Source organism: Metopolophium dirhodum, chromosome 3 (genome assembly GCF_019925205.1).
Source record: "Metopolophium dirhodum isolate CAU chromosome 3, ASM1992520v1, whole genome shotgun sequence".
NCBI lineage: Eukaryota > Metazoa > Arthropoda > Insecta > Hemiptera > Aphididae > Metopolophium > Metopolophium dirhodum.
Genome location: NC_083562.1, coordinates 30165600 through 30180746, shown reverse-complemented (window position 1 = coordinate 30180746; position 15147 = coordinate 30165600). Strand labels below are relative to the sequence as shown.

General features: G+C 27.3%; 1 protein-coding gene across 3 annotated transcripts; it reads right to left on the bottom strand.

Moving 5' to 3' along the window:
• Nucleotides 1-14: 14 nt before the first annotated feature.
• On the bottom strand, nt 15-8286 carry LOC132941433 (kelch-like protein diablo). 3 transcript variants are annotated; one of them, XM_061009480.1, is made up of 11 exons: nt 7869-8286; nt 6707-6796; nt 6369-6603; nt 5807-5982; nt 4857-4950; nt 4604-4801; nt 4149-4469; nt 3849-4004; nt 2601-2829; nt 2301-2533; nt 15-1840 (listed from the first exon to the last, which is right to left on the bottom strand). In XM_061009480.1, the coding sequence occupies exons 1-10, from the start codon at nt 7922-7924 to the stop codon at nt 2310-2312; spliced, it is 1779 nt and encodes a 592-aa protein (XP_060865463.1). In that variant the 5' UTR covers nt 7925-8286; the 3' UTR covers nt 15-1840; nt 2301-2309. The 3 variants fall into 3 exon arrangements, with proteins under 3 accessions (XP_060865463.1, XP_060865464.1, XP_060865465.1); XM_061009481.1 differs by lacking the exons at nt 6707-6796; nt 7869-8286 and adding an exon at nt 6065-6265 and having other exon boundaries at nt 6369-6478; XM_061009482.1 differs by lacking the exons at nt 6707-6796; nt 7869-8286 and adding an exon at nt 6065-6260 and having other exon boundaries at nt 6369-6388.
• Between the last annotated feature and the right edge of the window lie 6861 nt (nt 8287-15147).

Here is a 15147-nt window from a genome sequence, read left to right as displayed (position 1 = left end):
ACAACACCATAATATAAAATGTCCAAGTATTTAAAAATTATGCAGATCTTTATTATCAGTGTATCTTACTTAAGTCAGGGGTGGTTCTTGTTCAATCCCAGTGGGAGGGCGAAAATATTTTGCAAATACATAAAAATTTCAATTTTATTTCTTAATACATGGTAAGCAATTAAATGAACACTTATTAAGCTTATTCTCCATGAACGTGAAACTGTACATGTATACCAATATTCAAATGGATTTGTGTTCTGACGACTGGTATATTTGTTAAGTACAGCAGAACTTAATTTATCCGGACAGCCGTTTTTTAAATACATACTATTATGGTATTATCAGAAAAATAATCAGAATGATAAATTATTTTGTATTTTGTGGGACCTAATACTGTGTTGCATTATATCTTGTAGGATAAGCTTTGTATAATATATGATTTTTACAGAAAAGAGTATTTAAATATGCACTTTGGCTCATTTCATAGGTTATTTGGTTCAATCCAAACAGAGTCCCAATTATTCGTGCGGATAATGAGATTCTATTGTATATTCATTAATATAGTGGCCAAACTTTTGACTTGTATCACAATTATTAACATTAATCGTTGAGAAGGCCACCAAAAAATAATAATTAATAAATATTGGTCAAGTTTACCAGTCCTTGCACGGAATTCAGCTTCATACCAACATGAAATAACTTTTAATTATAATAATTACGTTATGTTTGATGACCGCGATGGCTATTAGAGTTACTATGTATTTACACATTTTCAAAGCCCAAGGGAAGAAGTGATACCTTTAAACTACCACTGACTCAAGCATTGGTGGGTTCAAACATAAAATGTATAATTTAATTACAAAAAAATAATATAATAACAGCTGTTAAAAATACTAAAAAGACATAGGAGTATAATAAGTATACAACCAATAAAAAAAATTTCATAGGTACTATCTATTACAATAATTCAATTAAAACTAATTCAGTTTAGAAACATTGGAAACATATTATGTTATCATGAATATAAAAAAAATATACAATGCAAATATATATTTTAAATAATCATAAATTAAATATTCAAAATTAATATAATAATACTTATGAGATAAATTTTTACAGGTAGAATTTAGGATGGCAATATCTAACTTTAAAATATATTGAATATATAATGTTATACTTGGAATAATAAAATAAATAAACTGCTTGCACACTTATCCATTTAAGATAAAATATTTATTGAATAAAATAGAAAATTATTGTTTTATGGCTTTATAAAAAAAAGAATTAACTGTAAGACCCGTTAATTATAATATATTCTGATATTCCTCATATTTTGTAAGTTGTAACATTCCATAGTTTCATGAATTGTAAATTGCATACTAAAATGTCTATGTTTAGGAAAATTATCAATGAAAAAAGCCATCAATATAGAAACTTTGGGTCTAGCTCATAATGTAACACCAAATTAGTGTAGCTGCTTATGTATACAACGCCCAAATATGAATCGCTTATTTATAAATACTTAAATCTAAATAATTTTATTGGAAACACAGTCTAATGAAAATTTAATTTTAAAAAATGTATAGACAACACAATATTATATATTAAGTCTTATACTATAGGAAACTGAATTTAAAATATCCTGGGCAAAATATAATTTATATAACAAAATTAAAGTATTTTTACTAACTGTTTCATCAGTAATAATTACTAGTAATAATCAATAATAATTTTAAAACAATTAATTTTGAATTTTTTTTTATTATATAAAATAATTTTACGTGTCCGGTTTCTGCAATAGACTAATGTTTTAATCCAACCATTTTGCTAATATCTCACTTGCTGGAATCTAATTAACAGAATATCAATTTACAATGGATGTAGATTACATAAATTTTCTATGATGTTTTTATTGTACACAATAGTTATTAGATATTTGAAGTAAGCGATTCATATAACATTTACATTAAGAAGCATTGTGATTTGTGACTATTTCACAAACCTCCGAAAAGAATATTATAATAATTACTTTTATACTATATTTAAAGTAAGACATTTTTATGATAGTTTAAAGTTTACATAGTAAAAGCTTAAATTAAAATGTTGATATGTATTCAACAAAGGAATGGTTATAACATTATAAATACAAGATAAATTATTTACCTAAAAACAATATTTAAAATAATATTTTAATATAAAGGAATCATTTTTTTTCTGTAAAATAATATTCATTTAACAATTATTAATAATAACTATAACCTATACACTCCTCACTAAATTATACTTAATAATTTTGAGTCTTAACTCACAGTCATTTTTTAATGAATAATAGTATTAGTTGCTTCTTCAAACACTTTTTTAAACAATTCAGAATTCTTTTCAATCACAATAGCATCAATGTGACATCGATCCTTTTTCATATAAGCATTTGAAGTTACCCATTTGTTGTCGTGAGGATTGTATATTTCAAATGTATTTGAATGGGACTTATTCATCATTTTTCCTCCAAATACATAAATATTACCATTCATTGCTACAGCACCTATAAATACAAAATAATAATTATAATTATATCAAATATTTTTAATTGCCGAGTTTTTAAATTTTACCAGAAAACGATCTAGCGTAATTTAGTTCGGATAAGGATACCCATTCTTCAGTTAGCGTACAGTATGCCCATACACTTTTGTAACAATTTTCCAAACGTTGACCACCAATAATATAAATATTTCCATTTAATGTGCAAACTGCTGAACCTGTATTAAACTCAGGTATTGGATCAATATATTTCCACTTGTGATTACGAGAGTCATAATATCCAGCTTCATTGATTCCAATCTAAATTAAAAGTAAAACATCCTTTATTAATTTAAATCATTAAATTGGCCAGAGATCAAAATTAAAATACTAAAAAGAAGGGAAGCCGGTAACACTCTGCTATACATTAGGTGTCTAGAGAGCCCATAATATTTAAAGTATATTTGATGATATTATTGTGATTATAGTAATTTATTTTATTACTATCACTTCAGCTTTCAGTCATAGTGAAGAAACCAAATTTATACATACATGACATGACAAGACATAACAATACATGCTATACATATGCTGTATAGGTATGTTTTTATTTTTTTTGTACAAAAAGTTATTGTTCTAAAATCTGTTTTTTTTATGGAAAGCATAAATTAACGGAATAGAGAATGCATTTATTTTACAATGTGTTTTTTTTTATGAGTGAAAGACACTTTATAGTGGTAAAAATGCTTTGATCATCAACTCTGAGCTTCTTTCTAACAAATTGGATATACTATACTATACTTCACACAAGTTAAGAGCATGACCTGGCAGCAGATTATTTAATCTTATTTGCTTGCAGACAATTCCTGATTGCTTCTCTGAACATCAGTCCACCGTCTACTATTCTATTACGGCAAGCAGCGCAGTGAAGCAAGATGTTTTAGCTGCGCTACTGGTCATGCACTTAACATGCGCGGAGTATAGTTAGTACTTTTGGGAAATAAAAATAAAACATCCACAGTAAATTTTAAAATTTCAAAAAAAAAAAAATTCAAATATTTTAACTTATTAAAATAACAGTTTGGTTACTATAAAGTTAATTTATCATTAAACGAAAAACAGTTTTGGTAAGAAATATATGTGTGTGGCGTCTAACCAACATTTTTATCATTGTCTATGCACTTTAATTTTAACTGATTCTATTCATTAAGTATGGTATGTGGTTTTATACTCTATGTATGCAAGAAGAAGACTAGTTTACACTGCACCTTTATGAGCAAGGTAAATAAACTGTACGTTTTGAATATATATATTTTTAAAAGATTAAAAAAATATCTTACTATGTAAATTAATCCTTTTACGCAGGCAACATAATTATTATTTTTAAATGTCTCAATTAGGTCGATTTCACAATTTATGACAAACCATTGTTTTCTCTGTAAATCAAAACATTCTATAGCACTGGCATCTTGTTTTTCACTAGTGCAACCGCCAATCTATTAACAAATTATACATGTATAATATTTCATTGTTATTTGTTTTTTTTTTTATTTCAATTTTTTTTATAGTTTTACACAATTTTTACATTATAAAAGATGAACTGACAAATAGATATTATGAAGTGTAAATAAGATTTTTACCGCATAAACATAAGATCCAAGTTGCACTATAAATGGTTTAAGACGTTCAAAATGCATGTCCATAAAGGATATCCATTTGTTTGTTTTCAGATCGAATAGATATGTTGATTTCATTCCATTGCCATACCTAGAACCTCCAGCAGCAAATAAGCGACCATCATCGAGTAAAATAACTGTACACAAAGTTCTAGGCGGTAATAAGCGATATTGAAAGGTTTTACACAGACAATTTTCACATATGCAATTCTGCCATTGATCTAACGCAGCGTCATACCACTCTGGAGTTGATTCAAATGGATAATGACTTATCACTAATATGCCCTAACAAAAAAAGAGCCAATGAATGTATAGTAAAATCTAAAATGTTTGTAATTTGAAGGTTGTCTATTTTGTTGTCTATTTTTTCAAAACTTTTAGTATATAATCAATACATTAATTAAGTAGGGTCTACTAACTTTTCTAAATGGTCTTCGATGCTCCATTCGAAAAGAACTAAGTTCATTAATTTTAGCACCTTGATACTCATGAACCTTTATGACTCCTTGGTAAGTATTTAGAACTAATGGCAACCGAACATACCATAACAAATCTGAAGAATATTTGGATCTAGTCGTTGGATCATATTTTATCCAATTCATTACAACATCATAAACCTTTAAAATAGGATAAATTCACAACAATTTAATAACTTAATTAAAAATATTATACCATATCTTCTTTAGCAAATAAATCATCATTCTTGATTAATAGCATTATTTCATCATAATTAGTCTTCATAAACTCTTTAGAGTTAGCTACAAGTCTAAAAATAATAAATAATATTAGTTTATTTATTTTTCAATTAAATGTGATTTTACACAAAACAATAATTAGATTAATAATGAGTTAACAACTATTTTCAATAAAAATATTTTAGTAATCACTAATGAAACACTGTTCTTTATGAAAGAATTAATGAAATTAGTATAAGTTTAAAGCGTGTTGTTTCAGTTTTTTAAATATTGGTGCCGAATTATTTGCGGGCCAATTTTAAAATGAATAAACACGCCACTATATAGAGTTATTGTTGGAGCTCAGAATTTATTGTAATGCATATTTTTTTATAACAATCCAAAAATTGGTATGTAAGATAAGAGATATTTTGAAATTTTAAGAAATTTTAAAACACAAAAAAATGCATACATTATAAACATGCATGTTGTGCATATTTAACACAATTGGTATGTAAAATAGAATTCTTTTTTTTTAATTTACAGACAGAAAAATATTAAATAATTTTACTATCATTAATATTATTTTCTTGTGTGCTAACAAGTTCAATTATCATACAAAGATAAGATAAAGTATTTCACAAGGAACTTTTTTTTTTTGCACAAACTATAGTTATGATGAGCCTGTACGTCAGGCTTGTCTCTCATATCTTGTGGAATGATATTATAACTTTTAATTTTCTTTTAATAAACACATTTTAATTGTATCTATATATCAAACTTAAAAATTTACTTTTTATTTATATATAAATAATTTTTTGTGATTTACTTAAAATTGATTAGAACCTTGGCTCAAAAACTAAAGCCTAACAAATAGATTGAATTGCATTATTTGATTTTTTTTAAATTAAAATTTGGTTAAGAATTAGGTATAAATATAAAAATTACCTGAAATTGTTTATTATATAAGTCATGCATATAGAATAGAGATCATTTAATCCTAAAGTATTAGCAAAATCTTTCATATTTATGCAATTTTCCGCGTCAATTATCTTTTTTATGTAGTTTACACATGCAGTTTGGACTTCATCTAGTAAAAATATACTGGAACTAATCAACAGATCCTGAAATAAAAATAAAATTGAACATGTTTAACTAAACTCCGACCCACAAGAGAAGTAAGCCATTTCGCAAATGCAGACTGACGTCAGTGATTATACCGAGGCATTGTTTTCCCCACTCAGACATTCAGTGCGGTATACTTAAACAGGTACTAAAATTCCGACTCTTGTCAATATTGTGACCTGACAGGTTGTTGGTACATAGCCCGTCGATCGCGGAATGGAGCAGTGCAGAACAAGGATGTGCAAACTCAGATATGATTTGGTCGAGGCACGGTTTACTTCTCTTGTTGCAGAAGTATAATATATTATAATATTAATATGATAAAATGTTATGAAAAAACAAATAATGAAACTAGATACACAATAATATACAAATTAAATATTACCTGAACATTATTTTCTGTAATATATATTTCTGATGTGTAAAAAAATTGAACAAGTGTACTCAAAATTTCAAAGCTAACATCGGTTATATTTAATTCTATTTTATCTTGAAACCGTTCTTTGAAATAACTGTCAAACATTCTATCAAAATAGTCACTATTTGAAGCTAAGACATTTTTGTGGGCATTAAGTTTTTGGTTGTTCACTACCAGTGATACGTCCATTGTACACTCGTCTCTGAAATGTTTTATTATTTATTTTTAATTTTATTATTTAATTGTATAATAATGTACACAATTTGTTAACTAATAAATAGTAATACAGTAAACTGTATACATACAGTTGCATAAAGTTTGGGTAAGGTTCATTTTTTCCTTTGTATTTTAAGCCTTTAGATGTTAAAGCAATTTCGGTATCATCATCTGGATATCTAAAAATCATTATAAACAAAATGGTTACATTCTTGTACTTTTTCACACACTTAACATATAACTAATTTTTTTTTTTAATATAGAGAAGAAGGAAGTGTAATAATTTTAACTAACAAAATAAATCTGTCAAAAATCTAAATTAAAAAAAAATAGTCGTTGATTTTTAAAAAAAAATTAATACAAGGGATGTTGTCACTATATGTTTTTTCTTTATAACCCAAACGCAACATAGCAAATTAATGTTTGGCAGTCGGCAGAATTTATCATTTGTTTAATATTAAATTGAATTGATCTATCACCTATTATCAAACATAGTTAAGAATATAGTTTGTGTTAACATTAGTTTTTTTACAGTAGATATATGAGCATTTTTAACCTATACTAAATTACTTACTCATATCTTGTATAAAAAGCCTACGTTCAAACAGAAATAATGTTCAAACTAATCAAACTTGATGTTTAATACTACAATAGTAGAACCTTGATTATCTGAACTAATTGTGACCGCACCTAGTTCGGAAACGTGAAAGTTCGGATGCTAAATTATTATTATTATTGGGAAAACATTAACATGTCCATACATATCACGAAAATACAGACATAGTATTATATGATATACCTATTGATATTTATAATTTATTATTATATACATAAATTTATTATACATAACTATAGTATATGTCTACACAATTATGTGTACAAACGCTACAAAGCTTATTAATGTTCTACTGTAGGTCAATTTACTCTTAAAGGAAGGAATGTGAAAAAAAAACAGTTCCCCTATCATCGTCGGTTCTAAACGGGAAGGTGGATTTACTCTAATAACAAAGTTTATAACACAAAATTGATTAGGCTTATTGTAAATTTGATGTGACGCACGTGGGTCTGAGAAAGAAAACAAATAGGTAATGCACTAATATTAATGTAAATGAAATATTGATTGAAGAACATTTTTGGGCAACTAGCTATAGGTAAGGTATATTATAAATAGCAATTTAATAGTACCTATGTTGTATATATTCCACAACAATTAGGTATGATTAGATCAAAACATAATGTTAATAAAAATACCTATTTGAATTTAATGGGATTGACTCTCGGTCTGATGCCTCCATCGAAATATCCATCCTACCGCCGTTATTAGCCAATGAGTTTTGTCCAAAATGTTCAACCACAGTTGAAAATTACATCAATTTCGTTTCTAGTGACTTTCTTTGATGGTACATATACCATTAGATATTGTTTTGCGTTCAAAATCTGGTGGAGTATCGGAACTCGGATCTGCCGTATTTAAGTTGCAATAAGTCAGCATCACAATATTGAATATTCCGAAACCACAACAATGTATAATATATTAATATAGAAAATATATACAATTCACATTTCACAGGAATACTGAATACAGCCGAATCAACCGACAGTCATAGAGATTACAGGATGTTCAGCGACGGTGCGCATGGCGCGCCGAAGCGATAACAAGACTACAAGAGTGTGGTGTTCAGTGTTGTGGTGTGATTAAAGCACAGAATAGATTAAAGTATCAAAATGTATAAAAAAATACATCAGTGCTGCAAACCTTGAAATTAGTAGTGTTAGAAGCTCGTGGTCTGTGGAATCACGACAATCCACAGAACGACTTCGAAATCTTCAATCTTCGAATCACCAGATGGATAAACTAAATGTAGCTAGATGCAGTAACGTACAAGACGCGAATAGAATTTTCCATCGAACAATTGAGTACAAGTACAGCAATATTCAATGGTATGGATGAAAAATCATCAGGACATCAAATCACTCCAGTACTAAACTGGATTGTGTGGTAGATTTTCGATTTTTTATTTATTATTGTGGACGTCGGGATGAGTGCCGCAACAATAGGGCACGCAAGGTATTCATTGCATTCCCTGTCTAGGTTTTATGTTTAAATGAGGGGGGGCATCATCAAAAATAAAAATTAAATAAGTAACTATTCCAAAAAAAAAAAAAATGAAAAATGTATCTTCTATAATAGATTGATATTATTTTAGACAATATAATTTTGGTATTATTCGAAAAACATATAATTCAAACAATTAAAGAATTTACATTTTTAGTTATTGAAAATGATCTTTCATCCCTTAATAGTGAAATTCTTATTGTTTGTATTAGGTATATATTATTTAAGTCTTCCAGTTACTGTCACTACCTATGGCCAAAATGTAATTTTCCAAATTAAAACTGTTGAAAAACTATCTTCGGAATTCAATTTCAAAAGAGAGATTAACTGCATACCTAAGTATAGGTACTTAATATTGAACAATTAAGGACAAGTGAATTTGATCTGGAAAAATTTATAAATTACTGCGAAAATGAAGACTAGTAAGAAAAATTGTCGTCTTGAGTCCAGCAGTCTATTGAGTTATTTAATAGTTTTAATAAAAATTAATAATGAAGGGTACTTCACCTTGTGTTTAGCGATTGTATATTAAAATATGATAAAATTCCATCATAATCTGAATGACTTGGACGTTCGACTTTAAATTTAAATGCTAAAAAACGAAGAAAACGGTTCTGAACAGCTTCGAGATTTTGAGTTACCCCTATGTTATTTGAAGACCAAATGAGGGATGTATATTCTAATTGAGATCTGACAAACGCAACATAAATACTTTTAAAGGCATTTAAATTATTAAAATTAGTACAAGTTTGTGTAATGAAACCGAGATTTTGTACGCTTTATTGGTTATTTTATAAATGTGTCCATTAAAACAGAGTTTAGAATCAAACGTGGTTCCTAAGTCGGTAAATGATTTCACCAGTTCAATAGAAACATTGCTCAATTTATAATCAAAATAAATATGAGATTTTTTAATATTAAATGATAGTATATTTTGCATTTTTGTTGATATTGAGGTTCAGGCCTTTTAAATAACACCAATCATTTAAATTATTTAAATCATCTTGTTATTTAATACAATCATTAATCGAATCAATTGTTTTAAATATTTTAGCATCATCTGCGAATAATAAAATATTTGAGTGTCTTCTTATCGTATTTATAGCATTTATAAATAATAGAAATAATGTGGGTGAAAGATGGTCGCTTTGAGGAACACCTGAGAGAACATGGATGGGTTCTGAAATAAACTGATTTAATTTAACTAGCTGGATTCTATTAGTTAAAAAAGAGGTAAGCCATGTTAGTAATGGGTCACTGAATCCAATTTTTTTAAATTTATGTATAAGTAGAAAATGATCTACACTATCAAATGCTTTTTCGAAATCCGTGAAAACCGTATCCATTTGGGATTTAGCTGAGAAAGAATCGATTATATTGTGTTTCAATATGGCTAGATTGGTTGTAGTAAAATGTCCTCTACGAAAACCATGTTGAGTGTCATACAAAAAACTATTTATTATACGGGACATATTAGATTCTGAGCGAAGCGATGAATGTATTGATTCTACAATGATGTGTGTTTTTTTTTTATTTTTTTTTTTATTTTTGTGTCTGTCACCTTTTAGGACAGTAAAAGTGCTTGGATTTTCATCAATAGTAACTTTTCTGATAGGAAAGTGAATCTAGTTGGTACTTTGTGAGGTCAAAAGTAAAAATTTCCCAGTAGTTTTCACAACCGACGTGAAAAACAAAAGAAAAATTAAGGAAAAACGGGAATTTTTACGCAAAATCTGTTTTCGAGAAAATCGATTTTGGTTTTTGGTGTAACTCTAAAACAATTGACCGTAGGGACATGAAATTTTGACTGAATGTTTATATTAGCATTTTCTATACACCATAAAATTTACAAAATATTTTGACTCTTTTTGAGCTGTTTACGGCCATTGTCAGATTTCAATTTTTTTAGTTTTTTTTTCTATAAATATCAATAAAATTTTATCTGTTGATTAAAAAAGCTTGAAAATTTAATAGAAGGCTCCTAGGTTATTGTTTCAAAGGCAGATGAAAAAAATTAAAAATCCTTAGTCACAGTTTTTAATTATAAGCATTTAAAGTTCAAATTTTGACAAAATACGGAAAAATCACGAAAAATAGCAAATTATTTTGAGTTGAGAATTCATAAAAATTTTTCTTTTTAAATCTAAGATTTGAAAATGTAATATAAGATTACTCATAAGTTTGTCTACCTTTATCAAAAAAAAAATGTCTAGAAGAAACTAAAATTAAATTTGTATGAGCGTCTGAAATTTATATTTTTACAACATTTGATATTCACTCGATTTCTTGTGTAACAATTTTCTTATTTTATTGTAATTAAAAAACGAATGACTGAAGATACTTGAAAATTTCACTGAATGTTTATATTAGCATTTTCTATACACCATAAAATGTTGAAAATATTTTGACACTTTTTGAGCTGTTTACGGACATTGTCAGTTTTCAATTTTTTTAGTTTTTTTTTCTTTAAATATCAATAAATTTTTATTTGTTTGGTAAAAAAACGTGAAAATTTAATATAAGGCTCCTGATATATTGTTCTAATAGCAGTTGAAAAATATTAAAAATACATATCCACAATTTTTTTTTATAAGCATTTTAAGTTCAAATTTTGACAACATTTATCAAATTTATAATTTATTAATTATTTTGTGGTTAAAAATGTATAAAATGTTTAACTTTTATGGCTAAGGAATGAAAATTTAAAACAAGGCTCCACGTAAATAGGTTATATATAAATTACTTTATTCACAATAATATCATCAAATATACTTGGTAATATCATAGGCTGACTGACCGTTTTCGCTCAGAATCGTTTTTCTTATACAATGATATTATATCATTGAATTCAAATTTAACACCATCCATTACAGTGACCCACTTGTAACCTACTGTACAGCAGAGCGACATCCACTTATCCACCTTTTTTTATTTATTATTTTTGAAAATATTTTTGGAAGTATAGAGATTATTGAAATTTGACGGTAATTATCTACAGAAGAGCGTTCACCTTTTCTTGAAAATAAGGGAAGTACAGTTTTCCAGATTGTAGGAAATATACCAGAATTAAGTGACTGGTTAAAAAGAAAATGAATATGAGGTGCGAGGACAAAACGGCATTCGTATAAAAATATAACCGACAGATTATCAGGGCATATTGACAAATTTAATTTTAGATTATCTAATTCATAAAAAACATCTTCAAGTGATATATCAAAGTTATTAAGAGGACGTTATACCCGCATGTGTTATCTCCGTCTTACAAGCAGGGGCGGAGTGGGAACCAAATCCAGGCCGGGAGTTTAAAATTTATCCAGGCCACCCACCAAAAATTTTTTTCTCGCTACCCTCGAATTTGGTTTTTCTATTCACCTATTTCATAACTATTATATAAGTAGATTAAATTCTAGTGCAATTTATAACTTGAAAAAAAAAATTTTTTCAATGATTTAAGTTAATTTTTTTTTTTTTGTTAACTTTTAAATTTAACTGAAGCCTGAAGGCAATTTAATTGAATTAACTTAACTAGCCAGACTTAATTATTTTCATTAAATTGTCCACCTTTTATTAATATACTACTAATACCTGAATGTCTGAAAAATAACATTTGTAGGCATAGTTTAATAGTTGAAACCAACGAAATATTAATAATTAATAATTATATATTGTGTTTTCATGGTTTAGGTATAGTAGGTATAAGGTAATAAGTAATAAATAAATACATAAATTATAAGCTATAATAAAAATTAAAAATGGTTTATACATTTATAATAATAATTTAAATAATAGTTTAGATTTCTCACCAACTGCATTTATGATAATATTATTATCAATTTCCATGAGAATTTTATTTTCAATGGCCATTAGCATAAAAGACTCAAGATATTCATTGGTCATTGAATTTCTCAGCCTGTTTTTTAAATATTTCAATGTTGAGAATGACCTTTCACAAGAAACTTGCGTAACAGGGAGGGTTAAAATATATTGATATGCTATAGTTAATGTCGGGTAAGCATTTGCAAATAAATTATATTTAATTAAAACATTATGACAACATATTACACAGTTCTTAGGTAGGTGTACCTTTTAGAAAAAATGAATCTAATTGATTACATTTTTCAGCACATTTTGCAAGTAATTTTTTTGTTTTTTTCGCGATCTCTTTCTGCCCCTCCTTTCTTTTTTTTATTCATAATTACAATATAATATCGTACGATCAATAATATAAAAACTTAAATTTTCATTAGAGAGCAAACAAATTAACATGTTAACAACAACTGGATTAATAAAAGGAAAAACGTGGATAAACGACACTGTCGACACGCTCAACACCAAGTGAACAGTGTACAAATATCAAACACTAATGACTATTGACTAATTTGTTTGGGTTTATTATAGATATTATTTATAAAAATAACAATGACCAAAGTAAAGGGACCAATAATACAAAATTAATATGTATTATCATTAATATTGATTATATTATTATAAATACTAGTATTTTAGACATTATTAGTATTATTAGTTATTATTAGCCATTAGGCATTGGCGCATTGCTATATTCGTCGCCACTCTGCAGTCCTACTATACAGTCTACAGATAAAGGGTACAGATAAACAACTTGTCGGTTCAAAAGGTGGAAATGCGTCGAATCTGGGTGTCATGTTATAAAAATAACCAGCCTATATCAATATAATATTGCTTTAATTTTATTTAATGTCTATATTTATGTACCAAATATTTTGTAATTTTATATCCAAAGCTTTCTCATACGAGTATACGATTGTACGAGGCTATTACAAATTTACAATGTTCTATTATTACATTAATAATATTTGTAATACAATAGTTTAATAGACACACATTTTTGACACATTTAGCATTTAACATTAACTAATATTTTGTAAATTAAATTAAATTAAAAAAAAAAAATCTAACAAAATGGCCAGGCCACCAGGCCATAGTATGGTCCAGGCCATCTGGAAAATTCCCATTTCCAGACCGGCCACTCCGCCCCTGCTTACAAGTGCGTAACATAGCAAATTGTACGCTTAGCAGAACACGTGTAGCTCCGTTAGTATAACAATTAGAGCGAATTGACCTCTTATAAAATCTAAAGGTAAGATTATTATCTAGGCAACCTAATGGACTTTTTATTATATTTTAATTTTAACGCGAGTTATGAGTATTTTAAAATTGTAATTTTTTTATACATCTTAAAATACTCATAACTCGCTTTAAAATTAAAATATACTAAAAGGCCCATGAGGTTGCCTAGATAATAATCTTACCTTTAGATTTTATAAGAGGTCAATTCGCTATAATTGTTATACTAACGGAGCTACACGTGTTCTGCTAAGCGTACAATTTGCTATGTTACGCACTTGTAAGACGGAGACAACACATGCGGGTATAACGTCCTCTTAATACAGAAGGGTGATTCTATAATGTATGGATATCTGGCATATTTAATAGAGGTTTTTTGTATACGTTTAAGAAAAATTTTTCAAAAAGATTAACTATATCTTGACCATTTTCGGCAATAACTTTATTATAATTAACATTGTTTGGAATCGAGTTATGAGATTTTTTGCCTTTTAAGAATTTCCAAAAATATTTAGGATTATTCTGTATTGAATTTTGAACTTTGTTCATATAATTATTATAGTCTCTTTGCCTAATTATTTTAGATTTGCTTCTTAAATTAAAAAATTTAAGCTAACCGGAAAAATTATTAGAATTTTTAAAAGCCAAGTGGTATAATTTTTTTTCTTTAATGATACATTTAAATTCATGACTAAGCCAAGTGGGAAAATTTGAATTATTAGATACTGAAATAGTTGGAACAAAATAATTTATAATTGAAAAAATGTCAGAGTAAAATAAATTTATATTATAATCTACATCGTTAAATTGAAAATTATGATATTGAATAATATTATAACCGGTACATTTTCGATAAGTATTCAACATTTGGATATAACAATTATTATTCTCATTGTTTTTTCCATAAATTGTAATGCTGTTTTAACCTGTAGTAAAGTTATAGTTTTGTAGTTGTATCTAGTTGTTGTTGTAACATATTATCAACATATGGCAATACGCTAACGGCTAACATCATCCAGATCCCTAAGTTGACGTGGAAATCATTGTAGCTGAACTCATTATTCAGATAATATGTAGGTATTGTCTAGGACAAAAGTAAAAAAGTCAGAGTTCAGCCGAAAAAAAATCGTTGTATTTCAAAGTCCACTACCACGGTATGCAACCTAAAATGATTGTTTGTGGGCAGTGGCTCATAAGTCATGTTATAACAATGCTTTATAAAACTAAATTTTATGTAAAGTTAATACAATATTTATTTTATATTTTGTGAATATTTTATGAAATTATATCTGTGTATTATTAATAAAT